The following is a 26366-nucleotide window of genomic DNA, read 5'->3' as shown; positions in this document are numbered from 1 at the left end:
GCCGCAACCTCCCCCCCAAACAGCCCCAACCCTCCCCACACAGCTCCGCTCCCCCCCCCATCCCTCAGCCCGCCCTCGCTCCTCCTGCCGGCAGGGGGCGCTGTCTCCGCCCCGTGCTCCCGTGGCGGCGGGGGCGCCGCTCTCTCCGCCCGACGGGCGCCGCGGAGGAGGCGGCGGGGGCAGCGGGGCGGTGGGAGCGGGCCGCGCGCCCGGCGTCAGTCGGCTCCGAGCCGAGCCGGGAGGCGAAACCGCGGCCCCGCTGAATCCTCCTCGGTTCTGCGAAAGCAGTATGGCCGCCAGCCTATGGATGGGGGACGTGAGTGTCCGGCCGGGACCCGCGCGGGGTGTTGTGCGACGGACAGCGGGGCGGTGTGGGCTGAGGGCACCGGCGGGGCTGAGGGAGCTGCTGGGGGATCCGGCGCCAGAAGGCTGAGGGCGCTGCGGGGTGACTGGCGGCTCCGAACAGCCGAGAGACGCTCGTGCTGTGAGTGACACCGACACGCGCTGACACGCGCGCTGGTCCGCCGGCGCTCACGCTCTCACACTGACCGTCACGTGAGCATTTGCACGCGCGCACTGTCACGTGACTCTTGCACGCTCGCACCGTTGCACGCTGACTGCCACACGCAGCTGAGCGCGTCCCCGCGGGCTGTCACACTCACAGACCCGTACGGCTGTGCTCGCAGTCCCACCTGTGCCGTTTACACCCCTGCCGCCTGCGTTCGCTGCTCACGCTTCCACTCCCAGGCGCTCCTGGGCTCTCACACGCTCGCAAGCTGTGTGCTCACACCGGTCTCGCACTGAGGCGCTCGGGCTGGCGCTCACGATGCCTCCACACTCAGCCACACGGAGGGTTAAATGCAGCCTCTCCACTGCGAGGACTTTACTTCTTTTGTCCTGGCAGCCGTCGCCTGTTGCTTTTATGAATCTGTCTCTCATGGGCGCACATACCACAGGATCGCCCTGTGCAGAGCTGCCTCCTGCTGCTTGGCTCTCCTCTGCCTCCTTTTGCACACAAGTGCAGTGTGTGTGGTTGCTCTGTCACACACACAAGTGGAGAAGACACCTGGTTCCCGATGACAACGCTGTAGGGTGATGACTACAAGCTTTAAGAGGGACTGCAGGGCTGTCTGTCTCACCACCTTCACCACGTATTCAGGCCCAGTTGCGGCACCGTTTCATTCTTCTCAGCCGCTAAACCACACTGACACCGGCTCTGCAGTGCCTTCATGCACACAGCACTCCACATGCACCCCAACACACACAGTGCTGTTTCTCACATGCACACTGCAGCACAGTCAGCACGCCTTGCTGCAGGATGGGGCTGGAGGTCTCCCCTTCCAGTGCTGCCCCGTGTAACTCCATGGTTATATGAGGCAGTCACGGCTGCTCCTCCTTGTGCTTCAGCCTCCATCAAGCAGCCCCCTACCCCAGCTTGATGGAGGCTGATGCACAACATCCATCCATCCACCTGGGGCTGTGCTGCACCCACGTGCTGCTATTGCTGGCCCGATCTCTGTTTGCTTACAGAGAAGCAGCTTACCATCACCTTCTCCCCTGCTCCTGCATAGCGAGTGCTCAGTTTGCTGCTGTATGTCTCTGAGTGGCTTTTGTCCTTCTGTGGAAGCTCTCCGTTCTCTGAAATTCATGCTGTCTCTTGGGTTCCACTTTGCAGACTGTTGAGCCTGGTTCATGCATGCCTGCTGATTTTGAGTGGCATCGACCCTCTTAAATGAACCTTCTTTTTGAAGCGCAAGGGTAAAATACTTCTCAATAATGTTTTAACTGCTTAGGGGGACATTGACACAAATACGCTCCTTTTTGTGGATGCTCTGATCTAACTGATGCTTTTGCTTTTGTAGCTGGAGCCGTACATGGATGAAAACTTTGTTTCAAGAGCCTTTGCCACCATGGGAGAGCTTGTACTGAGTGTAAAAATCATTCGAAACAGGTTGACAGGGTAACTGTTCATACTTGTTCTCAATTAATTCTACTGCTGCATCGCTGTGCTTTGGGGGGTTGAACTGTGTGCAGTTTACATGGCATCACGGTGGGGCTGTCCATATCAGAGCGATTTTCCCTTTCAGCTTTTCACCATTGCTGCCAACGATACGGGCGTATTGATGACAGCAGTGGAGAGGACAGTTGCTGACTCTCTGACCTTGCTCTCAGTGAACCATCCTGCAGTGCTCCAGCACTCCTTCAGAGCAGCACACACATGCATGCAGTCCATCTGGGGATACAGATTCAGGGCAGGGGGCTTCAGTGACAAGTTTGTTAATTGTTGGAACAGCACAGCTATGTGATGCTAGCAGAGGTGGGAGGCCTCACTTAGAAAGGGTCCTAAGGGGACCTTTGGAGTACATTTGCAATCAGTGACTGTAAACAAGATGAAGTATTTTTGTGTTCTTGTGTTGTCATTTCATTTTTTCAGTCTCTCAAACTTGGGTGGGAATATTTATGGTCAGTGAAAGTGGAATAATTGTGAACAAAAGTATTTTCTGTGTTCTTATGTTGATGTGACCTATTGGTAAGTAGGAGCTATCAGTGAAGATCCAGCATTACTGTACCAGGGTCTGTTTGGTAGCTGACATTTATACTTGGACAAAGAGATCCTCCATGTGTTGCTACTGGAACAAACTTTCTACCAGTTATCTGAAAATATAATATTTCTTCCTCCAACGTTTTCAGTCTGAAATCTTTTTTCTCTCCTGTCCTCTGTCTGTGTTCAGAATTCCTGCAGGCTATTGCTTTGTAGAATTTGCAGATCTGGCTACTGCAGAGAAGTGTTTACATAAAATCAATGGAAAACCTCTTCCTGGTGCTGCACCGGTGAGTAAAATCACATCAGTTGGTGGAAAAGCAAAGCTGTGAGAGAGAAATAGAGAAGAATTTGTGTTTTGAGTAATGATGACAAAGAAATTAAGTAGCAAACTGGGGGGTTTCTTTAGATTTAATGATCACAGTGCTGGTAAGAAAAGCATTGGAAAATGTTCATTTTTATGTGAGGGTCTGGGTGATGCCCAGGTATAGAAGTGCTGTGGTGTGGCTTTCTACTGCTGAGCTTTTCTGCTATGAGCAAAATTGGAGCAATGAGAAACCAGAGAAGAGCAAGGAAAAAATAGATTGAATATACATACCACAGTCCTTCTGTCTCTCTGCATTTACAGTTCCATGTACATCTGTTACAATTTGTATGTTGTGATGTATACACAGGGGGAGCTTTCAAGTTTAAGCTTAATTTTCAGTAACTTTGATTTGCAAAAGTGACCCTTAAACACTGCCTGGTTCTTAGCCCCTAGCAAACAAGAGTTACTCAGACCCATTTACAGTGGGGAAAGAACTGGTCCACTGTATAACTGCAGCACACAGCAGGTACCCCAAAGCTGGGTGGATGGGAAGAAGAGGAAGAATTGCCACAGCAGCTAATTTTAGGGTGTTGACTTGAATGTGAGGTATGTGAAAGTGGGATGGCTGACAGCTGCTCCTGGTATCCGCAGAGTTTGGCTGCAGGAGCGAGGATGGCAGGTTCACAAAGAAACTCTGAGATCACCTCTGTTACAGTGTGATACATGAAGGTGCATTGATGCCTGTTTCAGTGCAGTTAGTCCCCTGGGTTTCAGCCTTCCTAACAGGATGAAGTTCCCCATTGAAAGGGATAGATAAGATGCTTGGAGGTCTTTGTCCCGTTTAATGTGCTCCTGTTCTGCAAATAAGAGGCCGTGACTAAGAGAAGCCAATCTCCCTAGGTGCCTTCTGTAGTCACTAAGAGAGAAAGAGAGCAGCTTCTGCAATAAGGTAATAGTTGAAGTTTGCTTTGGGGAATACTGGCCTTTAGTTTAATTCAAAATAGGATGTCGTTTAGGGGGACAACTTATGTAATACATGGAGAGAATACGGGTGTCAGACAGAGACCCAGCGTGAGCAGCCCATCTCAGTGCACTCAGCAGGCAGTGGTTCAGCTCCTCTCTTGCATTTGTGTAGTTTCTGCCTTGCAGAAAACAGAATGTGGCTCACTCTGTGTTTATTTTTACATAGTGAATCAGTCAAAGGACTGTCAGCCCTGGTGTTCTTGTTGTGCCTCTTTGACAGTTCGTGTCCCCAGCTCCTGTACGTGTGCAGGTACTCTCAGTTTTCTCAGTGACTTTAAGCCCAAAGTATTGCAGTGAAGATCCAGATCCAACAAAAAGATGGAAGTGCTTCAAAGTGAGATCTCAATTTTGTGTTAGGAGACTTGAGCTTGTAAATGGTCCACGGAAACAGCTGAGTACCACTGTACACCCGTGAACACAGGCATGCAAGGAGCAGGATTATAGCCCAGAGTTAAGTCTTTGCTCTATTTCCCTTTAATTATTTATGCTGTTTTTGAGGGAGGAAGATACATCATACAAGGCCTGGGAACACACCAGGCTCTCCTCAGTGTGAAACAAATGTTCTGGTCTCTAGGTGTTGGACTAACTGTAGGTTTGTGTTCTTTGTCCAAATGGAATTCTTTGATGCTATGCCACTGCATAGTGCAGAGAGATGTGTGCTTTGGAAGTCTGCTGCCAGACAGAAGGATTGGTTTGAAGCCATTTGTGTCTTTGTACTAGCAAGGGAATCCAGCTTAGTTCTCCCACTGTCTGGGTGAGTTCTGAAACCAGTGTTCTGTTCAAGGAGTGCAGCCCCTTGCTTCTTCCTCTGTCAGACTTGTTTTGGAAGGAACTGTTCTGGAAGGAATTAGCAGTCAGTGCTGCGCTGGGCAGTGAGCTGTGGGTCGTTGTGTGCTGAGCATCAGGTCAGGGTCCTGAGGGATTGAGACCCATGGGATTTTAAGGCTCCTTGGGTCCTGGTCAGAGCTGCACGTGAGCTGGACACAAGGCTGAACTCCGGTAGGATGTGGTGAGGTGTTCCAGTGGCACAAATGGGAGTTCCTGGGAAACTTGTGTGAAAAAGAGAAGGGGCATCTTTCAGAAAAGCTGCTCCCCACCCAAATAAATGAGAGCTTCATGCAGAGCAAAGTTTTCAGTCATACGTCCAGAATCAGGGATTGGTTCCATTTCTCAGTGTGGCAGGTTTTGCTTTGTCAGTATCCTGGTAAATGACAAACATCAAGCACCCAGCTGTGTGTGCTGTCATTTCACTGTGAGACCTTGACATGAGAAGTCATGTAATACTTGCTGTTAGGACCTCAGCATTCCTGTCTTCCATTAGGACGTACAGTTTTGGTACTGGGTGAGGTTTGCCCATCTTTCAGTGCCTTTGTGGAGTGTTGAAATAAAGCAGAGCAAACCCCCTGGTGCAGCTCCTTTGCTGCTTTTCATTATTGTAGCTGGTACTGGAGTGAAATAAAAATATCCTGGATACCTGAACTGAATGGCCTGACAGCTCTGAACGTCTGCCAGTATTAAAAATAATAGATATCTAAAGTAAGCTTATTGCATTTTTCCTAATTGTATGGATTTACATGGGAGCATTTGAATGTACGGATTCATTTTTGCCTTTTTCCAGGCAAAGAGATTTAAATTGAATTATGCAACGTATGGAAAACAGCCCGATAACAGGTAAACACCCCACATTCAAATATTAGTTTTGCCTGTTTAATGTCTCTTTATCAATTGCCTTGCAAAGAGTATTCAAAATATGTAAACCCACAAGTTCATTATTGCTGGACAAGATGTACAGCTAGCAAATTGGACAGGAGAGAATTCATGAGATGCACACAACTCAGCCTTGTGCCATTTTGCTTGGCAGAGCCAGGCAGCCTAATCCCACAATGAGAACCATGGATTGCATTAAACTGGGAGCACACTGTAAACATTCAGTATGCTGCAGCATGTTAGGACTTTGAGGATGCATCCCATCATAACACTGCTGTATGCCATGGCTGTGTTTGGCACCTGAAGGTGCGGGCAGTGGTTTCACAGCACCTGGCTTAACTGGCTGTGGTACCACAGCAGTCAGCAAAGGGAGGGAGCAAGGCTGTGAGTTGGCTTCAGGAGGAGCCCATCCCTCTGCATGGGCAGCAAAAGGCCCAGCAGGAGGCACAGCAGCTGTGTGCAGTTTCTGGAGCTGGGCCATTTAGCAGCTGTCAGAACGCCTGCCCAGAAATGCTTTGCACAGGTGGAGAAACAACAGCACGGTGTGGTCAGGTAGGTGTGAACCACAGTCCTGCAATCTGGGAGGGTTGTGTTACTCACATCTCAGCAATTGTATTTTTAATTTGGGTAATTATTAATATTATAAAAAAAAAAAGAAGAAAAACAACTTCAGATTAGAATCAGGGCATGAGAGATGGGGCCAAGAATGAGATTTACGTCTTGTATCATTCTTGCAGTTCTGTTTGCTCTGGAAATAGTCACAAACTGCAGATGGGTAACACAGCCTTGCTGACTCCAGCAGCTTGCCTAACAGAGGGAGGATAACTCTGACCACCTGTCAGTCTCATGCTTTACCTTCTGTGTGGCACAGCAGGTTGGTCAGGGGCGTCTTCTTAAATATTTGAGCTTTTTAGCATCAAAGCATCTAATTCATGTATTGTAACTTAATGTCAGTATTCAGGAAATAGCAAACCTATAAATGAGGCAGCAATGCTTTCTTGAGACATTAGAAATTCATGTACAGTGCCCAGTTCAGCATGTCTGAGAACTAAGAACTGAGCTCATCTTTCAATACAGAGCAGAATAACGTAGACTCATTGTGCTGCTTAACTAACTGAAAAAAGCATGGCTGATAAAAATGGTCCTTTAATGTCAGTTTTCTCTGAGGTCAAATTTTTGGGCTCGTCACACGTTTTGTGGGCATGTGTGTATTTGTGCCTAAGAAGTTTTCTTTTGATTTCTTTAGTCCAGAATATTCACTTTTTGTGGGAGACCTGACTGCTGACGTGGATGATGGCATGTTGTATGAGTTTTTTGTTAAAGTTTATCCATCATGTAGAGGTGGAAAAGTTGTTTTGGACCAGGCAGGAGTATCCAAGTAAGTCATCTTTTATTCATTCTCTTCTTTAACTTCACATTGTAGCATAGGAAATGTGCAACAAGGGAAGAAGAATAGTTTAGATGTTAGTAGAACACACAGCTGGTAGGATTGTAACGTTCCTGGATGTGTGCAGTGTTGGGGTCAATGCTGTGCTCTGTGTGTTGGCAGTGCAGTGTTGCACTTCTGAAAAAGCTGAAAAATGACCTGGAAAAACTGGAGTTTCAGACAGAACTGTGCTTTTGCAGTTGGCTGTTGAATATATATTCCTGGGCTATTGAATATATATTCCTGTGGAAGCTTTGCAGGTTTTTGTTTCCAATAGGGTAGGGCAAACAAAGCTATGATTCATTAGCAAGGAGTTAGGAGCCACCTTGTTCATCTTTACTGGAATTGTCTCATCAAAAACAGATGTCAAAAATGTTCTTAATGTTAATAAAACATTTTCTAAATTGGAGAACATGAATTCTTTCTTATTTTCTTAGGAGAGAGACCAGTTGGCTAGCATCCTTGTTTTCAGGACAGAACATGGCTTCAATGAAACACAATATTCTGACACAATAGCTATGAGAATGTGGTGACAAGACGTAGAATGTGGCTGTAGATCTCCCTCTTTCTCACGTAAGGGTTTCTCAACTCTAAGATCTGTTGGTTTGAAGGAATATCTGGAGGTTTCGTGTCCAACTTCCTGCTCTGAGCAGAGCTGCTGCCAACATGAGCTCAGGTCAGCGATGAATTGCGTAGCCTGGAAAATCTCCCAGGCTGAGATGATGTAACTTGTCTGGGCAGCCTGTCCCAATGCTGCATGGCTCTCTATGGAGAGGTTATGCTGCTTAACTCACAAAGTTTTCATTCCAAGTCTTCCTTATCTCCGACCTGAACCTCTTGCAGTGCTGCTCAGTCACTCAGGCTGTTGAGTGTGCTGCTGCTGCCACCTCTCCTGAGACCAGCTGTGCCTTGGGGCCTCCCCCAGTTCCTGTTCTGCTCTGCAGTGTAGGTGATGGGTGATGTTCATTGGCTTTGGGCACAGCTCCTCAGTGCAGACCTCAGGGCAAGGTGCCCTGCGTTCCCTTGGGATGTGGGGAAGGGGCAGTGAGTGCTGGGTGCTGGGAGAGCACAGCAGCCTCACCCAGCACTGCTGGGGTGTTGCTTCCAGCTTCTTTATGGCTTGGGCACTTACTCAAAGCTGAGGCAACTGCAAGTGTCAGGGTGGTACAGGAATGGATGCTGGTGTTTGTGGAGGTGCCTGGTGAAGCTCTGAGCCTGCAAGGCTTTTCCCAGCACCTGCTGTCCAAGCAAGAGAAGAGTTTGGAGCCTGGAGCTGTCGTGCTGTGCCTGCTTCCTTGCTTTCTGCCATGGGTGCAGGCTGGGAGTCTTCTTTTAACTTTTGGGACAGGGCCGAATGTCTGCCAGGCAGATTCTGACTTCAACAAGATGTTTTTGGGGAGGATTTTTTGTGTGCTTGGGTGTTTTTTGTTTGTTTGTTTGTTTGTTTCCCTTCAGGTTTTTTGTTGTTTTTGTTCTGTTTGGAGGTGGTTTTTTGCTGTGTTGTTGTGGATGTGGTTCTTTCTTTTTTTCTTTTGCCTGTATTAAAATCGGGTTTAGCCACTTATATGAAAAAACTGAGCATCTGGAGATGTTGGAAGAATCACCTCTGCCTTGCTGCAGCCAGCTATTATCCCCACACCTCCCTCTACTTTGTCCACCACTCATTCAGAGCTGGCAGCATTCCTGCTTTCACTTCTGTTCCCACCTGAAGGCTGCTGCAGCCTCTGTAGCTGCTTAGAAACTTGCACACTGTTGTGTGAACAACCATAGCTGACTCAGGTGTTGATTTACACTGGTTTGATTTGCCACTGTGCTTTCACAGAGGGTAAGTTGAATTAAGGTCACCGATTTGAAACAGAACCTGTACCCATGTAGAGTTTTGCTCTTGCTTCATTATCCAGTTTGTATATTGACAAGCTTGAGCTTTGACTTGGGCTTCTTTATTGGGGAGCATACATATGTGCATGCACAGATGTACACGTAAATAAATATTCAGGTTTGCATTTATAGCTTGCTGTGCAAGATACTGCATTTTATGGGACACCAACTGCTCTGTAATAACTCCCAGTGTGGATGTGGTATGAGTGCCTCGTGATGACACTTTCAAAACTATTGTGTGTGTTACTTTGCATTTAATTGTTCCCACAGAATAGATAATAATGCTGTACGTTTACACCCTCGCTCGGGGCTTGTTCTTTTCCTGGGTAGCCAAGCACCTCCTTCAGTCACCCAGGTGGATTCCTCTTCCCCTCCCAGCCCAAGTCTTTGATCTTTGTGCTGTGTGAGGTGGCCCATCCCATGCTGGGATCCTGGCACTGCCCTCTGGGGTGCTGTTGCATCGCTTCTGACTCACTGTGGCATCCAGGCCCACGCAAAGGACTTTTGGGATCAGGGAGGGGGGAAGGGAATTCATGGTGCTGGTCTGGCTGATGCGTGCTGTGCTGTAGTGCTGCAGTTGAGGGCTTGCTGTCTGAGTGCTGCTGCTGCTCCAGCTGTGCTAGCAGAGCAAGTTTTAGCAACCTGGTGTTAAGAGCTCGTTTTCATTCACTGTTGACAGTGCTGATGGGATCGGGTGGTTGTTGGCAGTGACAGAAAGTCCAGTTGGTGTTTCCCTGTTGGAAAAAGGACGTGATTAAAAAGCACATCTCAGCTGATCCTACGGAGAAGCAGCGCTGTGCTTCATGTGGGGCAGCTGTAGACGCAGTGGCAACACCTTTATCTTGTCAGTCCTGTGCTGAGTTGCATCTGTTTACATTACCTGTGTTCTCCCAGTAGAGATTTGAGGCTTTGCTGCTGTCCGTGCATTTTGACATGTCAGCTCACTTTGAGTTCCCTGGGATCTGCTGGCAGAAGGCTTGGCTTACTTCTCTGCAGCCCTCACAAGTGCTGCTGAAGCTGAGATCTGAGCATTCAAGCTCTCTGCAAAGAAAGCAAAGCAACTGGAAGAGGGAATCGTGTAACCTCTACTAAAAGCCCCAGTGGAAGCGTTTCACTTACTGCGCTTTGCAAAGCCAGTTTAGATTTCACCATCAATACTCCAAAAAAAAAAAAAAGAAAAAGAAAAAAAAAGCAGCAAGTCTTTATTTGCTTCTGTTTGATCCAAATTCTTCCATATCTCCACAGAGGTTACGGCTTCGTGAAGTTCACCGATGAACTGGAGCAGAAAAGAGCGCTGACGGAGTGCCAGGGAGCCGTGGGGCTGGGCTCCAAACCGGTGCGCTTGAGTGTGGCTATACCGAAAGTGTGAGTATGAGAGCAGCAGCATGTGGGATCCCAAGGGCTGTTAGGTGTTAGGCAGAGCTCTGGGTGCACATCTGGGATGTTTCCGTCGCAAAGTAGAGGAATACACACAAATGTGGTGAAGCTGATGTCAGTCCGAACGCACAGACATCAACATTTATGCTGTTAGACCAAGACGAAGCATTTTATGCTGGTTTTAATTATATAAATGATTAAATACACAAACACACACAGTATTTAAATGTGATTATTTGAAAAGTACGTGTTCCTTTGCGTTTAAATAGCCTAAGTCTGCTTATTGACTCCTGGATAGCAAAGCTCAATGACTTTGTTCATTTATTGCAATGTAAATATAAAACTTCTGGGGCAGGGATTAACTCTTTTTTCTGTGTTTGTTCAGAACCTGATACAGTGAGATCCTGCTCTGACTTGGGGCTCGTAGCACTAGGGTAATACGAATAATAGTTATTGCTCCCTGTTTGAATAACATGCAGATTGTTAGCGACCTCAGAAACCTTGGGGGGGTGAGGAAGAGAAAAGGGGCTGTGCTGTGGGGAGCAGGCCGGTGTTTCCCTCTGCCTGCTTCTCACTGGTTGCATCTTCAGTGGAGCTTTGTGCATAATGTGTTCTCATTTTGTCATCTCATTTCAAATCTCAGTGGTGAGGTGGGATTCCCAGCTTGTTGGGAATGCTGTCTCTTTATGGCAATGAATGAGGATTTCAGTTAGCTTGCTGTTTAAGGTTAATTTTTAATTACCCATTGTCCTTTTTACTTAAGAACTCTTTAAAGTGTTTGCATTGAAGGTCATCCAGTGAAGTGAGGATGGGGACAATCAGGTGTTGCTTAGGCTCTTCTATGGCAGCAGCAGAAGGGAGAGGTTTTGGACCTTTCTTTCTGAAAGAAACCCCAGTTCTGCAAGGCTCTGAGTCTTTAACTCTTAGTGAGAAGCAGTATCTTACCTCTGGAGGCTGCAGAATACTTTGCCTCATTTATCAGAAGGAAAAAGGGACCCAAAAATATGGATCATGGTTCAGGATATTCTAAACTGAGGCTCATAGTCCCAAACTGTTCCCTTTCCAGAGCCAGGAGGTGATCCTAAATTACTCATGAAGAATTAAAGCAATGTTTGTAAATGAAGATGAATATGAATACAGGAAGGAGGTTTGAATATAAACCACTTATTTCTTTCTGCATACGTATGTAAATGATGAAGGTGACTTCATTCAAGAGTGAATGCATTTTAGAGGCTGAATTGTGCATGTTAGAATAAAGCCTGTTGATGTACCATACCTTAAACTGTTTCTCGTAACTTTCTGCATGACATGTAACCTATTCCTGCCTTCTTTTTAAGTAACCGCATGAAGCCAGCAGAGTACAGCCAGATGTACAACTACAGCTACAGCCAGTATTACCAGCAGTACCACAGCTACTATGCACAGTGGGGCTACGACCAGAACACGGGCAGCTACAGCTACAGCTACCCCCAGTATGGCTACACACAGAGCACCATGCAGGTAGGGCAGCATGGAGAACTCGCCCTGCTCTGACTGCCAGCACAGAAATGCAGGAGAGCTTCAGAGCTGTGGGGTGCTTGATGCCAGCAAGCTCTGGTGTGTCAGCATGGCTCCTTAGTGAGGAAGCAGAACTGCTCAGCAGCACCTGGCTTGCACTCTTGTCTTTTGAGGGGTTTCTTGCTTGGACCAAGTGAGCATAACGGGGCTTTAAATACAGCTGTCATGGCAGAATGCTTCCAGGATCCTTCATAAGCTTTGTTTCAGGGGCTGAAACGGATCAAGACAGCCACAAACTGTGCCCTTTAAAGAACTGCTGCCTCTGTGTTAAGTTTAGAGTGGAACCAACACCCTGGAGCCTGCCAGGAGGGGATCAGAGGGCTTGAGTGTGAGGAACGCTGTTGTAATCACTCAGATTTAAAAGTCACTGTATGACAGTTGTAACCAGCAGTTGATGTTTTTGTTTTTCTAATATTTTTATCTGCTGTCCTAAGGGTTTCTTTGTCCTTACAGACATATGAAGAAGTTGGTGAGGATGCATTGGAAGGTATGTTTCTTGAATTCTTTATTGAGGTCATGCATTTCCTTTGTACTGATTGGAGACAGCCTTTCTCAAGCTGGCCTTTAGAAGCAGTGTACAATACACCTTTGTCTCTGATTAAATCTGAGCCTGATAACATTTGCTCCTCACTTTCACCTGGCTGCATCTTTTACACTTGCTGCTCCCAGTCTAAACCTCATCAGGGCTGTAACCAATTGACTTCACTAGCACTGAGACCATTGGTGGTTTAATGTCCACATATCCTTTGCCCTGAAATCACATATCTTTGTCTTCTGTACTATACAGAATTTCATCCTTTGGGTTCGTTTGGTTCTCTGGTATGCTACAAAATCAATGTAGACATTCTGTTTTGTCCATGGAATCTGGTTGTTTTGTGGAGTCCAGCATACTTCTTGGTGCTTATTTTAAAAAGAAATGATATCAGAGTGTCCTGATAAAGTATTTGTTTTAGCAGGCATTGGGTGGAATGGGTCACTAAACAATACTGGGGCTATAGATAAACATAGGAGCAGCGTTCATGCAAGAGAAAATTAATTTTATACTGGTGATTCCAAATCTTTGTCTTGAGTGGATTATGCACTGTATGGTGTATTTCCTTACTGTCTTAAAAATAAGAAGTTAAAGAACACGTGGTGAAAGCAGAAAGCAGCTGGGTGCTGTGCAGAACCTGTGGGTGTAAGCAGTGATGTCAAGGAGAAAGCTGTGCTGGCTTTTGAAGCATTACACAAGGGCTCTCCTTTCTTCAACATGCAGAAAGTGGAACTCCTGTGCTATCATTAGGGTATCTCTTGTTGATTAAATTTCCTGTGCACTGATAGCTGTGAGGTGGTTGGGCTGTTAGGGACCACGATTGGCACAAGTTTTGCAAACTGTTCACCATGCACTGGTAGCAGCAGAGTGGATCCCACCGGGTTGCTGTGCAGCCCCCGGATGCTTTGCAAACACTTCATCCAGCTGTAAAACAGGAGATGTACTCGTGCTTAATGCTGTCGCTGGCACTTCTTTGGTTACTAACTGTGCAATGCTTTGAGATGTTTGAGGCTCCAGCAGATGAGCTGTGGTGACTGTGGCTGCAGAAGCAGATGCTGCCATCCCCATCCAAAGCAGAGGGAGCAGAATGGAACGTGTGCCTGCGCCCCTGCGGCTCCGCCGTGCCGTGGTGCCAGCACACCTCCTCTGGCAGTTTAAGTGGCCACACGGGGCTGCGAGGTGCAGGTATGCCTTCTCTCTGTTGGCTCTGCTGTTGGGGCAATGGCACTGAAAGGAGGGCTTGTCTGCTGTTAGATTTATCCCATTGCTGGAAGATCTGCTAGGGCTGCAGTGCTCGGGTTGTGATCGGGGAAGTGGTGGGGATGATCTGGGACGTGCTGCACGTTATTGTGACGTGTCTGTGGGCTGTGGGTGCTGTTCCCAACCCATGTAACACACAGCCTGTTTGTTTGCCTTTTCTCCTTTAGATCCAGCACCTCATTTGGATGTCCATGAAGCAAATAAACAGTTTATGGAGCAGAGTGAAGAGCTCTATGACGCCTTGATGGACTGCCATTGGCAGCCTTTGGACACTGTCTCGTCAGAGATCCCAGCCATGTTATAGCTATAGCCTCGTTGCTGAGGCAGTCTGTGTGACGAATCCGCCGGTGCTCTGTTACTCTGCAAATGGATCCTGCAGGAGTCAGGGGTGGCCCCTTTCCACTCAGGTCTGTTACTGGAAGTACAGGAGGAGTGTGGTGTTCCCTGTGCAACACCGGAGTGCCGCAGGAGCACCGTGATAACTTCTGTTGGTGGTGGAAGTCAGAACTGCAGCGGTTTTATTCCTTTTGTCTTGAAGTGAACTCTTAATACTACTTGTAATTTATAAACTTGCGTCAGGATGGCACAGGGGAAGGACTACTCCAACGTACAATAAAGAAGTTGGTCTTTTAAGTAAAATTACCCATTGCTTTTTGGTTCGTGCCCCCTTTCTGGTTTGCTGCCCATTTAACTGTCTTTAGTCAGTTGGTCCAACACTTGTCCACGTGTTGGTTTGGTTTGGTTTTTAAGAGTCACTGTCAAATACCACTAAAATGTCTCAGAAGCTTCCTATGACTGGGTAAAGTTGCTGTAAGTTGAGTATGGGAAGGAATCATGTGGATGAAAGCCTATGTTCTGCTTAATCTAAGCTGTGATCTTGAACTAAGCTTGGTGTTCCTAAGCATTTTGGAGAGCAAAGGCAGGAAGGAGTGTCAGAGAACCACTACAGACTGATGCCTTCTGCTTGGTGGTCTCCAGCATGTTTGGCTTGCCTCTCCATCTGTGAGGAAAGAATTCCCCACCAGCCAAGCAGTTTAAAACACTTCTACCAGCAACCTTGTTGAAATGTTACTGTATGTACAATGCCTTTTTCGTTGTTGACAGGCCTCAGTGGCCCCTTTATCATGTTAAGGTTTCACAGCGTCTTCCACTGTCAGAGTAAATATGGTGAAACTGAGGATCTTGCAGCAAAAACGGGTCAGAGCAATCCAATCAATGTATTGTGCAACAAATTGTTGCTGACTTGGAAAGCGGTTTTCTACTGAATGTTGTATAAGCTGGATGATGGACAAGCAATATATTTAAGCGAATATTATCTTGCTTTAGAGGTGAAAGCAAAAATGATAGCACTTACGTACATGTTATAAGCCCTTTTCAGGCTTTTGTGCCTTAAACTCTTTGAGAAATAGGAAGAGATAAACTACCTGTAATAAATGTCTGTCCAAGAAATGGTTTGGTGACTGATTGCTCGTGCACAGCAGTAAGTTGCCTCCCTCCCCATATTGATGCAGAGATTTGCCACAAAATTTAAATACTTTCATAAAGCCTACTTCTGCTACACCTTTGTTTGTGATGTATTTGTCTGTCTGTGGTCATTTTTATCAACTGCAATGGTGGACATAACTGTGAGCATGAGGAAAATGGTGAGCTGCACTGCATTGAACGTATTTCTGGTGTGCTAAGAGGATTCTGCATTCTCATCAGCTGGGAACTTTTATCTCCTGCTGCGCTTTTGACAGCGCAGTGGACCGTAAACAGTGATCTGACCTTCATGTGCTCTGTATTTAAGGAAATGAATGCTCCTGGTGTGTGCTGTAGCATCTCAAGGGCAGCACAGAGATGGAGGAGAGCTCTTTCCCTTTGGTGAAGCTGCTCAGCGGTGCTGAATGCTGAAAAGTGGCATCACTCTACTTGAGAAGCTCCTGTTGAGTAGAGCGGCCGAAATGAGGTGACATGAAGGTTCTTCTGTTCTGCTGTGACTCACGTTCTACATCACTGTTGATGTGCTGCAAGAGTGCTGCTCTGTACAGCCTTCATTTTCTCTTTTTGGCCTGCCCTCCCTGCCCCCCAGATTTCAGCTTTTATCATACAGCCCTCCTGGTTGAAGACAAGCTCAGTTTATCTGTGCTGCTGTTGAAAGGCTGCCCAGCAGTGCTGCCCTGTTTAACGTTCCCTAATACCCACAGCAGCTCTGTTACACACTGCTGACTGACACAGCCTGGTGCTTGCAGGAGGTGGGGAATGAAGGGAAGCCACACTGTCTGAAGGTTATTGCAGAGCAGCTCCCTTCACAGGCAGGAGCCCTTGGGCAAAATTGTTTTGCTGTCTTCTTTTAGATCTGTGGCAGAAAGAACGTTGGGAGAGATTGGTCTGATGCATCGTTAAGGCATCCCCAAGCTTCTGGGATAGCTGTGTGCACACGGAAGGGGATCAGGACAATAGCAGGGCGTTGGGAGCACACATCCATTTCTTACAGTGATGTCAAAGCTGGGAATTACCTGGGAGAGAAGGAGAAGCAACCAAATTGCTCCCCTGCTCAGCTGGGGTGAATGGAAAAGGAGGCAGCTTTTTCTCTGTTCCTCATTGTGGGTGGGAGAGGTGCAGCACCAGGCTTTGTGAGGCATGGAAGCGTCCTCCCCAGCTTAACTCTGTAGATGTGGGCTTTTAATTGCCATCCTCTTGGGGTTGTTTGTGGGAATCTCAGCCAGTGCTCTGCTGAGCTGGTAATCTCACCGTGCTTCTGTCTGCATGTAATTGATTTATCTCTGTGCTCCTTTTCAGCTCCTGGCTACTATTGCAGCACCTGCAGCAGGGAAGGCACTTTTATGTGGAACTACAAAGCAGCCTCATTTGTGGTGTCACCTGCATTTGTGGCGTTTGTTTTGGAATCCAGGTTGAAGAGAGTGTGGGATTTTGTTTGTTGTGGATGGATAAAGGAAAAGCCCTCATTAACTTCCATTTGGTGTAACTCGAGATGAGAAACAAGGACTCCGTGCAGCAAGATGAATTTTGCTTTTATCTTTATGTGCTGAAGGCAAGAAATCCAAGGCAGAGGATATCACAGCTCACTGGGATAATGTAATTCTTGAACGCTGCATCAAAATCTGTGGCTTAGACTCAAGCATTCTGCCTTCCAGCATGCAGTGTCTACTCACAGCTACCAAAGTGACTTCAACATTCTGATGTTATTTGACTGAAATGCAATGACCCAACCTGGGTTATCCTTCAGATTGCAGGAGATGTCAGATGACAACCTGAGTTGCAGAGGCTGAAAACCACACGTTGCCAATGAGTGCTACAGGCTGCAGGATTCTTCTGAGTGCCATTGGAGGAGTGGAGCAGCTTTGGTCTGATCTTTAAGTATTCTGACTCTGTCCCCTTATTGGCTTGCTAACCCCCAGCTTTTCCAATGAGGTTGGGGAGGAATTTTTACCTTCCAACCTTGCTGCCTCCCACCCCATCTCATAAAACACCCATTTCTGGATTTAACTTGGGATCTACTTGAACGTGAAGTGAATTTGATGCAATGACCACGTTTAAAAACTGATAAAGCTAGTTCAGCCCTCTGACAAAGCTCTCTTTACCTTTTTCGGATGAGATGATTCAGAGTCCATTACACTTCCTCAGAGCGTACGCATTCATCAATTACACACCAGATAATTAACACAGACACGCCTATCTCAGGTAGTGATTTACGAGGTCTCCAGTCTTCTATTCCACGGTCTCTTCTCCCTCCTAGCGTCCTTTTAGCATCATGACCAACCAGCAGCCTCTTACTTCATCCAGTGCTCCTCCTCGCTCCCTCTAGATGAACTTTCCTCACCGAGGCACGCTCAGAACTCCCATTATAAGCGATAGGCACCAACCGCACGGAACTACAACTCCCAGAAGGCACCGCGGGAATACACGTCCTCAGCAGCCAATCAGCGTGCGCGCTGCCGCCCTATAAAAGCCCACGGCGGGCCGCCCTTTGTCTCTCTTTGCGATGGCGGCGGGTGACTGCGGTCGGTGCTGTGCGGGGACAATCCGCTGCCATCCGCCATCTGACGAGGCCCCGCCGCGTCGGTGCCCCGGGGACTCGGCAGGATGATGTGGCTCCCTCCGTGGTGCGGGATCTGGGCTGCCGTGGGTGAGCGCCCGCCTGGGTTGGGGTGGTTGTGGTTGCGGGGCCCGCCCGGCCCTATCGAAGCTGCGCCTGCCCTGCGCTGTGGCAGCCGCAGTCAAAAAGGAGCCGAGAGCCACGCGTTTTCCTCGACGGTCGCTGCACAGTTTGGTTTTCTGTAACTGCCCAGCAACAAATCGGGAAAATACAGGGGCTGCGGCTCTGCCTGCAGTGCTCTCAGGCACTGATGATAGCAGACCTGTGCTTCGTTTGGAGGGGTGCTGGCGGGTGGGCAGAGCAAGGCGTTGCTGTTCTCTAAATACTTTTCTCCCTAAGGAGCGGTGTGAGATGCTGTTCCTGTCGTCACCCGGTGCAGGAGGCGGTGCTGGGCAGGTGAGCGGTGCTGGGGGGTTCTCACTACTGCAGTTGGAACTGTGACTCAGCTCCACCAGAGCTGCCAGCTTCCCCTCGCTGCTCTACCTAAATTTCTTTTAGAGGGGTGGAGAGGTTTTGTGCAGCATCGCTTGACTCAGAACTGGGAATCGAAGCCCAGTTCTTCCAGATCCGAAGCCAGCAGACTGCTCTGCTTCTGTTGTGTCTGCTGTTCTGTCTGGCTTTTGTAGCTGTAACAGGCCTTGGCCAAACCCACCTGCATGTTAATCCAAGAGCTGTGGTTCTGATATAGCTGCAGGTCTCCAACAACATGCAAGAGCAACAGGAAGGTCTTTGACTGCTCGGCCTCTTCTGCCTGTTGCTGTCACTCACCCCTCCTATATATTTTTCAGCTTCTAGCCAGGGTGTTGCCCCCTGCTGTGAGGGCTCTGGTGGTTTGGGGGCTGGTTGTGTCAGTATTGATGATATCTGAAGCCTGGTGCTGATTTTGGGGGTGTTGTTGTATTGTGTTCCAGGGCTTCTCGCTGTTTGGAGCTCACTGCCTGCCTGCTGATAGACCCAAGGTGAGGGAGTGCCTTTGCCAGAGCTCTGTCCCTCCAGATCCCTTTCCCATCAGATCTGAATACCGATCTTGTGGTCGAAAAAGGAGGAAAAGTAACATTCAGACTGGCCTTGGCCTCTTTGCTGGCACAGCCCTGCTCTGAGCAGAGCCAGTTTGAAGACAATCAGTGTTTGCTTTGTTGCCCTGGGGGTGGCAGCAGAACAGAGTCGTGGGGTGAGGGTTTGTGCTCTGCTTCTTCCTTGGGCACTGATTCTTAGTGCACGATGGCTGTTGAACTGGAGATGCCTACCTGGGGCTGTGTTGTCTTTTTCAGGAACTGCACACTTAGTGGAAGAGTCTGAGAGCTCGTGAGACCCTGTGGAGGTTATTGGTGTGCTTTCCTTAAGGCTGAAACTGGAGAAACTGAAGTGAAGCAGGTCAGTGTCCCTTGTGAGTAACTGGCTGGCGTTTCGAGGGGGTTGGAGTGAGATCTTGCCAGTGCTTGTTCACAAAGGACAATGGGAATGGGGTTTGCAGGTTGGAATTACAAACTTCATTAAAGGTCTGTAATTGGGCAGCCTCATTTGTAGGGCAGAGCTCCTGTGGGATGAGCTTTGCCTATTGTTGCTCCGAGCACAGCCTGGTCAGTGATGACACCTTTCTTTGGAGACTGCTGGATGAATCCTGCGGATATGGGGCTGAGGCCAGGCTCCAGCATCAGCTGAAGTCACTGCACAATGTTGCACTGCGCTTCATTCAAAATGAATTCTTTTTTCTTTTTTTCTTTGCTAGGTTTAAACAGAATACAGACCCAAGCATCTTCAATCCTGAAGGAGCAGCGTTCTGCACAGCCTCACGGTGGCTGCTGTGTGAGGTGGGAGCTCCCCCAGGTGGGAGAGCTGCAGTGGTGCAGCAGTCACTGAGTGGGCACTCAGCCTCTGAGGGACGCTGCCAGAGCTCCCATTCAGATGCTCAGTGAGGAAGAATGTTCCTTGCTACAGACTTCTGTCGAAAGAAGAGCTTTCAAGAAGGTCTGGGTAGGAAATATTTGGAGTACGGTGCCGAGGTCTGGGGCTTCCAGCACAGGAGAGATGTGCAGCAAAGCCAGAGCAAGTTGGAGGGGCAGCTGGGTGATGGCTGCCCTCATTGCATCAACGTGTTGGCACACAGTGCTGAGGTTTGGGCACAGCAGATATGCCAATTAATCCTACAGTTCATTCTCACCTCTTCATGCCTTTAGACATGTAGCTCCAGGTATATGATCTCTTAAAGTTAAGACTTTTCCGTTATAGTAGGTAAGTAATTTTATTATAAAATAATGATAAAATACATTTTACAAAATGCACCTGTTTTGTGCTGCCAGTCTGTTAACCTCTGTTGTGTTTGGTTCTCTGGGAGGTAACATGTATGTGTCTGGAAACACAGTTTAGCATCTCTCAGAGGTTCTCAGGGTGCCCTACAGTTGCCATGGAGCTCTGGGAGCAGTCTGGTGTGGCCCAGAGCACCCTGAGGCATACACAGACTGGAGTACACTGGAAGGCCTCTAAGGCACCCTGGAGTGCACTGAGAAGTTCTGGGAGTATTGTAGTGTGCTCCATAGGCATCCTTGAAAGCCTGTAGGATGCACTGAGAGACACACAAGCTTTGGGAATCCAATAGTGTGTCCTGGAGTGTATTGGATGGCCTGGGGAGGTCTCTGAGATGCACTGAGGGGTCCTGGGAGTCCAGTAGGACAAACTGGGAAATCAGTGAAGAACCTGGAGCGTGCTGAGGGGCTGTGAGAGGGCTGTAGGATGTTCCGGGTTGTACCTAGGGTTCCTCAGAGCACGTTCAATAGTTCTAGGACATGTAGGACCTGGTTATCATGTGGCATCCCCTCCAACTCCTTCCTCTTTCGCTCTCCTGCTTCCCCTGCTTTTAATTGGGATGAAGGGCAGAAGCTCCACCACGTGAATGGCGGGCTGCGCCTTTCTGCCTTCTTCAGTTTTCTGGAGTTGGAGAATTTTTCCTTTCTCATGAACGTGTAAAAAAATAACCGAATTGACGATGTGCTTCGTACAGCCGCTCACCATAGCGCTGCGCTATGCTGGAAAACACGGAAGCGGAATCTTTTCATTTTAGCCGCTCTGCGCCGCCAATCTCTATGGTGATTAGTCCTCCAGGAAGTAACGCGCATGCGTCCGAAGACAAGAAGGGGGAGGGGGAGGGAATTTTTACGCAGCACTGAGGCGCGGGCCGTCAGCCCTCAGCCCCAGCTCTTCACATCTCCGCTTCCTTGTTACAAGGCTCGAGCCATCCCCGCTAAAGGGCCGCTTTCACCCCATCTGCCCCTGCGCGCGCCGCGGCACGTGATTGGCTCATCACCTCCTTTGATTGACAAGTGCCCATCCAGCACCGCGCATGCGCGCTATCGACGCGGCACTCCCTGCTGCCGTCTATTGAACAAAATCCGGTACTGCAGGCGCTGCTCTGCGCAGGCGCGGTGGTGCCGAGGCTCTCGGGCTGCGCACGGACGGCAGAACCGCGCAGCCGGTACGTTGGGAGGTGTGGGAGCGGCGGGGACCGCGCAGAAAAGACACGAAACGGGCCGAAAATGTACGTCGGGGCACTGCTATGGGGGAAGAACACCGCTTCGGTGTGTGCCTCCGCTTACCTGTATGCAGCGCAGCAACGGAAAGCCCCGTTTCCCTCAGTGCCCCGGAACCTGGCGGTGCCGCCGGGCTGCACGGGTCGGTACGGGCGGCGCTCACACGTGCATCCGCGCGTGTCGGCAGCGCAAGGCTCTCGGAGCGCCGTACGGTGCCCCGCAGCCGCCCTGGGAGCCGCCTGGTGCAGCACAGGGGTGTGCCTGCCCTGCAGCACGGGGCGCTGGAAATCCTGTGGGCAGCCCCAGGGAGTGTTATGGGGTGCTGCAGGGGCACCGTGGCAGCCTTGGAAACTTGACTAGGACACTGGGAAGGCTGTGGGGCACGCTGAGAGACCAGAGAACCCCGACGAACCTGAGCGCACTTCAACAAAACGAATGGAAAAGCAGCGAACCCGCACGGACTTCAGCGACAAAGAGTGAAACCCGAGCAGACTGCAGCAAACCCCTCATTTTGTTGTATCTGTTATTACTGCTGCTTGGTGATAAAGCCTTCCTTTGCCGACTTTGTAATTCCCACAAAGACGTATCCTTCCATCACTGCACAGCAACGACACCACAAAACCTGTCCTTTTTTTCCCCCTACCTTTGAGAATACGTTGTTGAATACTGGAGAGAGGATGCACAGATCCATCAGTCTGCTTTGTATGCAGGACAGGGCACGGAGATGCAGTGCTCCTCTCTCAGATCCCTCCTCCTCTTATGGACCAAAACCTCAGAACCTGGAGCGACAGTCTGAAATCACAGAGCTGAAGATGTGTGTGTATTCATCCAAACCCTTTGTAACATCACTCAGTGCTGTGCCTGTGTCTTACCCTCCGAACCCTGCGCTGTGTATGCTGTAAAGCAAATGGCTTCAGACCGGTGTAGCAAAACATCCATTGACTTCACCGCTGAGAAAACATGACCGATCTTTAAGAGGCAGCTGCTAATTGATGACAATTAGGTGGCACAATTCGGTGCTGATGTGTAATGAAATCATTCCTCTTTTTCCTTCTGCAGCCGAATCAAGATGACGACGGCAGCCCCGCTGATCGGCATTACGCAGCTCTCGGTGAATGTGACCACAAGGTCTCAAGAACTGAGTCTCTATCAAAGTAAGACAAGTCGTGGGGTTGGTTTTTTGTTTTTGTTTTTGCCTGTACCACAAATACCTTGAATCTTTAAGTAGAAAAACAGGCCACTGTGCACTTTAGTTGCTGCATAGCACGTGGGTGCTGCACTTCTTCAGCTTACCCTTCCTGTTTACCCCTCCTGTTCCTTGCCTCCAAGTGCTCCCATCCCAGTCTGTTCCTTTGAATAAAAAGTAACAAAGAGAAATTATTTTAAAAGGGAAGATATTGTGGGCTTTTTTTTCTTTGTTTGTTTCTCTGTAGCTTTTTAACCTTTGAATTTATCGAATTCCAAACAGAACGTTGACAACTTCTCAAAAAAGACTTCATTTTTCTTTCTCCTTCCCTGCTAGGTTCTGGAGCAATAGTTGCTGCCATTGTAGTAGGAGTAATTATTGTTTTTACAGTGGTTCTGCTCATACTGAAGGCGTATAACAGGTATGTGGCTGAGTCCTGTGCTTCAGTGAGGAGAAGCCAGATGAACCAAAATCACTTCTGTGCTCTCATCTCACAGGCTTTCTTATTGCTGAAAATTTCAGGCAGAATCTGAGTGTAATGTGCTTGATGTCCTGAATGCTAGGCTGTAATGGAATGGTTCTTGGCAGAGAATGCTTGATGGATGCTCTTTCTAGGGGGCTTCTGTCAGCATAGGAAAGGCTTGCAGTGAGCATCGTGCTGCCAGAGTGGAGCTTGATTTCTCCATCTGAAGGCACAGAGTCGTGCACATGTTCTAGGAGCGCTCACCTGCCATCTTCTATCTTTGGAATGAAGTCCTGCTTGATGCTAACTTCCCAATGGCTGTTCAGTTCAGCCTGTTTCCGTGGGAATCTTCCCAATTCTATCATGGGAGAAAGCACCGCAAATGTCAGCGCTGATAAATATTGCATTTCTGCGTTTACAGACACACGAGAGGGAAGCGGGAGCTGGAGCCCAAAAGCAGCAAAACAGCAATGCCTCCTTTAGGGCAGAACAGCAGCAGCATTACTCAGCATTGCACAGTGACTTCCATACCTATCCACATGCAGAGCAGATAACTGTGAACGCATCCCTCCCTTTGGAGTTCTTACCACGTGGAGATGGGACTGCTCTCAACGGTGGTACTGCATTTGGAATGGTGATCAGCTCTTAGTTTGTTCTCTGTATCGTCATTTGTCCTGCTTTTTCTCTCGGGGAGGAAAACTGGAAGATCTGAACACTTTCCATGTGATGAGAATCAAGAGGTGAAGAGGTACAAAGCATCCAAAATGCGAGGGGCCCTCCTTCAGAGCTTTGGGTGTGGGAAGATCAAAGAAGCCAAGCTATTCATTTGGAGAAGCCACGCACACTGATTTTGTAGAGCTTTTGCTTACTCAGAGTTTAAGCTTTTTCTATCCTGCTATGACTGATGATAAATGGAAGGAAAAATTGGACATGCAAGATGCATGCAACTCAGGTTGTGCTTTGTTAAGGTTCGGGTGGAACAGGTTTGTAGTTTGTTCTACACAGCAGATAGTGTGGGAAGTAGGAAAACCATATTTATCTTTAGTCATCTTTCATGTTTCTAATACCACGTTTGTATGGTTGTAGACAGAAAAGAATGACTTTTTATCAAGTATATATTGAGATATTTCTAATAACTCGGTAACCTGCTCGTTTCCCAGTGAACCAAATGTCTGAGGATTTTTACTCTCCTGCCAAAATCACCCTGGGTTCGTTACTGCCATTGCAGTGCTTTCGCTATCTTGAAATCTGAGAAGCTCTTTAACTTAAGTAAACAGGAGAAGGCAGCATAAAGCAAGCAAGGCATCATGCACTGCTTTTCTACAACCTGAAAGGGTTTGTTCTCTATTGTGGACTAGGCTTGAAATATCGTGAACATTGATTTATCATTTTTTTGTTATAGAAAGTCACCGAATGCCGTGATGTTTTCCAAGTGCGACGACTGTGGGTGTACAGTAATGCACCAAAGACATTCCCAGGGGTGTTTCACAGCCCACTGATGCGAGCACACAGCAGCATTGTGTGGATGCTCTGCAGCTCGTTGTTTGAGGCATGCATGGAAAAGCATTCCCACAGCTGGTGGATGGGGAAGGTAGCGAGGATTAGGAAGAAGATGAGTTAAACTCTGTTTTAAACAGAGCCGTGCAAAGCCGTGAGAGGCATCTCCGCTTTTAAATCCGATGGAATCGCTCACTGGGGTGGCTGCAGTGGCACAGCCTGCATTTGGTGTGATTTGTTGTGTGTGGGATGGGAGCTGCAAGCTCCTGCGACCATTAGAGGGCCCCAGTCAGACCTTATTAAATAACTGTGGGGTATTTAAACTCTTTGGAAGCTGTAGGGAAGGAAGTCAGTAATCGGTCAGAGAAAGCACAGCTTTCCTCGTTCTGCAGCAGCTCCCTTGCTGTTCTTAGTGCTGCCGTTGCCTGATCAGTTTGTATCCTTAAATCAAACCAAAGCTGACACTTCTCAGAGCAATAAAGTGATAACTGACAGAAGGGAGATTCTATCGCTAACTCCAAGATGTGAGGGCACCTCCGGCAGAGATCCTTGCGAATAAACGCTGCTTTTCTGCAGGACTAAATTCAATTACTCTGCAGTCTTTTAATGACACATGACCGGGGCGCGTTCCAAGCTAAATATTAGGACAGCTGCTCGAGCAGCCCGTACGTCCTGCATTTCACTTCTCCCGGATCTCCACCTCAATTTTGGCGGTGGGAATAACCGATATTATCACGCAGCGGGGGCTGCAGAAAACAATGTGGGTTTTTTGTGGAGTTGCCCTCCTGTTCCTCTTTTTGTGCTGTTTTTGCGTCCTGATTCGTCAAAACCGAGGTCTTTACAAGAATAAACCTTGCCCTGCACACGGACGCTGCGCGCCCCCTCACCGCTTACCCCCCACACCCCCCCATTCCTCACAGCGCCGCGCTGAGGAGGCGCCAACGCCCGCGCGCATGCGTGAGGCCATGAGGTCACGAGCCCCGCGCTACTCCGCTGAACTTCCGCATCTCGCGAGAAGATAAACCGTCAACTCCCCGACCGCGCGCCGCGACGGGACGTAGCGCAGCCACCGCGCGGAGTAACGCTGTGCTTTGCGATTGGCCAGTGCCGGCCCGCCTACCGATTCGCCCTCCAATCGGGAGGCGCCGAAGAGCCTTTGCGGAGCGCCGGGCTCCACCCCCTCCGTCCCTCTTAGCGTCACGCCGCGCGCAGGCGCACCGCGCTCTCCTCCTCTGAGCGTGCGAGGGGCTCGCGGGCGCGCGGTGCACGCCGGGACGGCAGCGCGCTGCGATCGGGAGGAGGCGGAGGAGCCAAGATGGACGCGGGGTTCTTCCGCGTAAGTGCCGGCCTCGGCGGGCGGGCGAGCTGGCGGAGCGGAGGGCGCGGCCCTGGCGGGGAACGGCGCTGTGCGAGAGGGCCGCCGCCGCCGCCGCGTCGTGCCCGGCTTGGCGCTCCGCCGTGCCTCCGCCCCCGCCCTGCGCAGGCTCCTGTGGAACGGCCGTGAAGAAAATGGCGGCGGGAAGGGAAGGGAAAGGAAGGAGGCCGCGGGCGGCGGGGGGAGCGGCGGGGGCCTTCGGTGCGGCGGGGGGAGCGGCGCTAAGAGCGCAGCGAGGCGGCTGTGAGCTTCTGTGGTGCGTGAGGGTATTAACGGCCCCCAGCCGGCGGGATGCGGTGCGAAGGCGCTCACTGAGCCGTTCTTTTCAGCAGCTCTGCGGCCGCTGTGAGGAAATGGAGCGGTGTTCCGCTCGGCTCTATTTCTATTTTATCCTTTTGTTTTTTTTTTTTTTTTCTTTTTTTTTTTTTTTTCCATCCGCTGGTCAGCAATGAGCGATTGTTCAGGTGCTTCTTGTAAGATTTGCTGACCGCTGTGCCCAGCGCTGTGTATTTTCGCATGCAGTTCAGTGGTCTGAAAGGTGCTGATGTATTCAGCCCAATTATTTTCCCTTCCCACAGCTGGGATGCATGTAGAACACGAGGGGACACGTTTC

The 26366-nt window shown here is 49.0% G+C and overlaps 2 protein-coding genes, 1 long non-coding RNA gene and 4 other non-coding genes across 11 annotated transcripts in view; all 7 read left to right on the top strand.

Annotated features, from left to right (window-relative positions):
• The first annotated feature begins 149 nt into the window (after positions 1-149).
• Positions 150-15237, top strand: LOC125703910 (tRNA selenocysteine 1 associated protein 1). 3 transcript variants are annotated; one of them, XR_007380987.1, is made up of 10 exons: positions 150-316; positions 1863-1960; positions 2733-2832; positions 5491-5543; positions 6826-6957; positions 10129-10248; positions 11598-11760; positions 12271-12304; positions 13351-13534; positions 13777-13890. XR_007380987.1 is itself a non-coding variant. In XM_048969001.1 (10 exons), exons 3-10 carry the CDS (start codon positions 1875-1877, stop codon positions 13911-13913), a joined length of 825 nt encoding a protein of 274 aa, XP_048824958.1. In that variant the 5' UTR covers positions 150-316; positions 1676-1758; positions 1863-1874; the 3' UTR covers positions 13914-15236. The 3 variants fall into 3 exon arrangements, 2 of the variants coding, with proteins under 2 accessions (XP_048824958.1, XP_048824957.1); XM_048969001.1 differs by lacking the exon at positions 13351-13534 and adding an exon at positions 1676-1758 and having other exon boundaries at positions 13777-15236; XM_048969000.1 differs by lacking the exon at positions 13351-13534 and having other exon boundaries at positions 13777-15237.
• A 2365-nt stretch (positions 15238-17602) lies between these two features.
• Positions 17603-20080, top strand: LOC125703960 (uncharacterized). Its single transcript, XR_007380997.1, has 5 exons — positions 17603-17738; positions 18048-18104; positions 18620-18667; positions 18980-19082; positions 19438-20080. It is a non-coding gene; the product is annotated as an uncharacterized LOC125703960 (long non-coding RNA).
• On the top strand, positions 17782-17924 carry LOC125683986 (small nucleolar RNA SNORA16B/SNORA16A family). Its single transcript, XR_007373190.1, has one exon. It is a non-coding gene; the product is annotated as a small nucleolar RNA SNORA16B/SNORA16A family (small nucleolar RNA).
• On the top strand, positions 18361-18489 carry LOC125683987 (small nucleolar RNA SNORA44). The gene has a single exon (XR_007373191.1). It is a non-coding gene; the product is annotated as a small nucleolar RNA SNORA44 (small nucleolar RNA).
• LOC125683976 (small nucleolar RNA SNORA61) lies at positions 18696-18814 on the top strand. Its single transcript, XR_007373181.1, has one exon. It is a non-coding gene; the product is annotated as a small nucleolar RNA SNORA61 (small nucleolar RNA).
• On the top strand, positions 19285-19355 carry LOC125683983 (small nucleolar RNA SNORD99). Its single transcript, XR_007373187.1, has one exon. It is a non-coding gene; the product is annotated as a small nucleolar RNA SNORD99 (small nucleolar RNA).
• Positions 20081-25581: 5501 nt separating the features above from the next.
• Positions 25582-26366, top strand: part of SRRM1 (serine and arginine repetitive matrix 1) — a 17348-nt gene continuing 16563 nt past the window's right edge. For all 3 annotated transcript variants that reach the window (XM_048969167.1, XM_048969166.1, XM_048969165.1), the window contains exon 1: positions 25582-25714. In XM_048969167.1, coding sequence (XP_048825124.1) covers positions 25694-25714 — 21 coding nt within the window. In that variant the 5' untranslated portion in view covers positions 25582-25693. The remainder of the gene's footprint in view (positions 25715-26366) is intronic.

The sequence above is a fragment of the Lagopus muta genome, chromosome 23 (assembly GCF_023343835.1).
Source record: "Lagopus muta isolate bLagMut1 chromosome 23, bLagMut1 primary, whole genome shotgun sequence".
NCBI lineage: Eukaryota > Metazoa > Chordata > Aves > Galliformes > Phasianidae > Lagopus > Lagopus muta.
The sequence above is the reverse complement of the archived record's forward strand: the minus strand, read 5'-3'. Positions and strand labels throughout refer to the sequence as shown.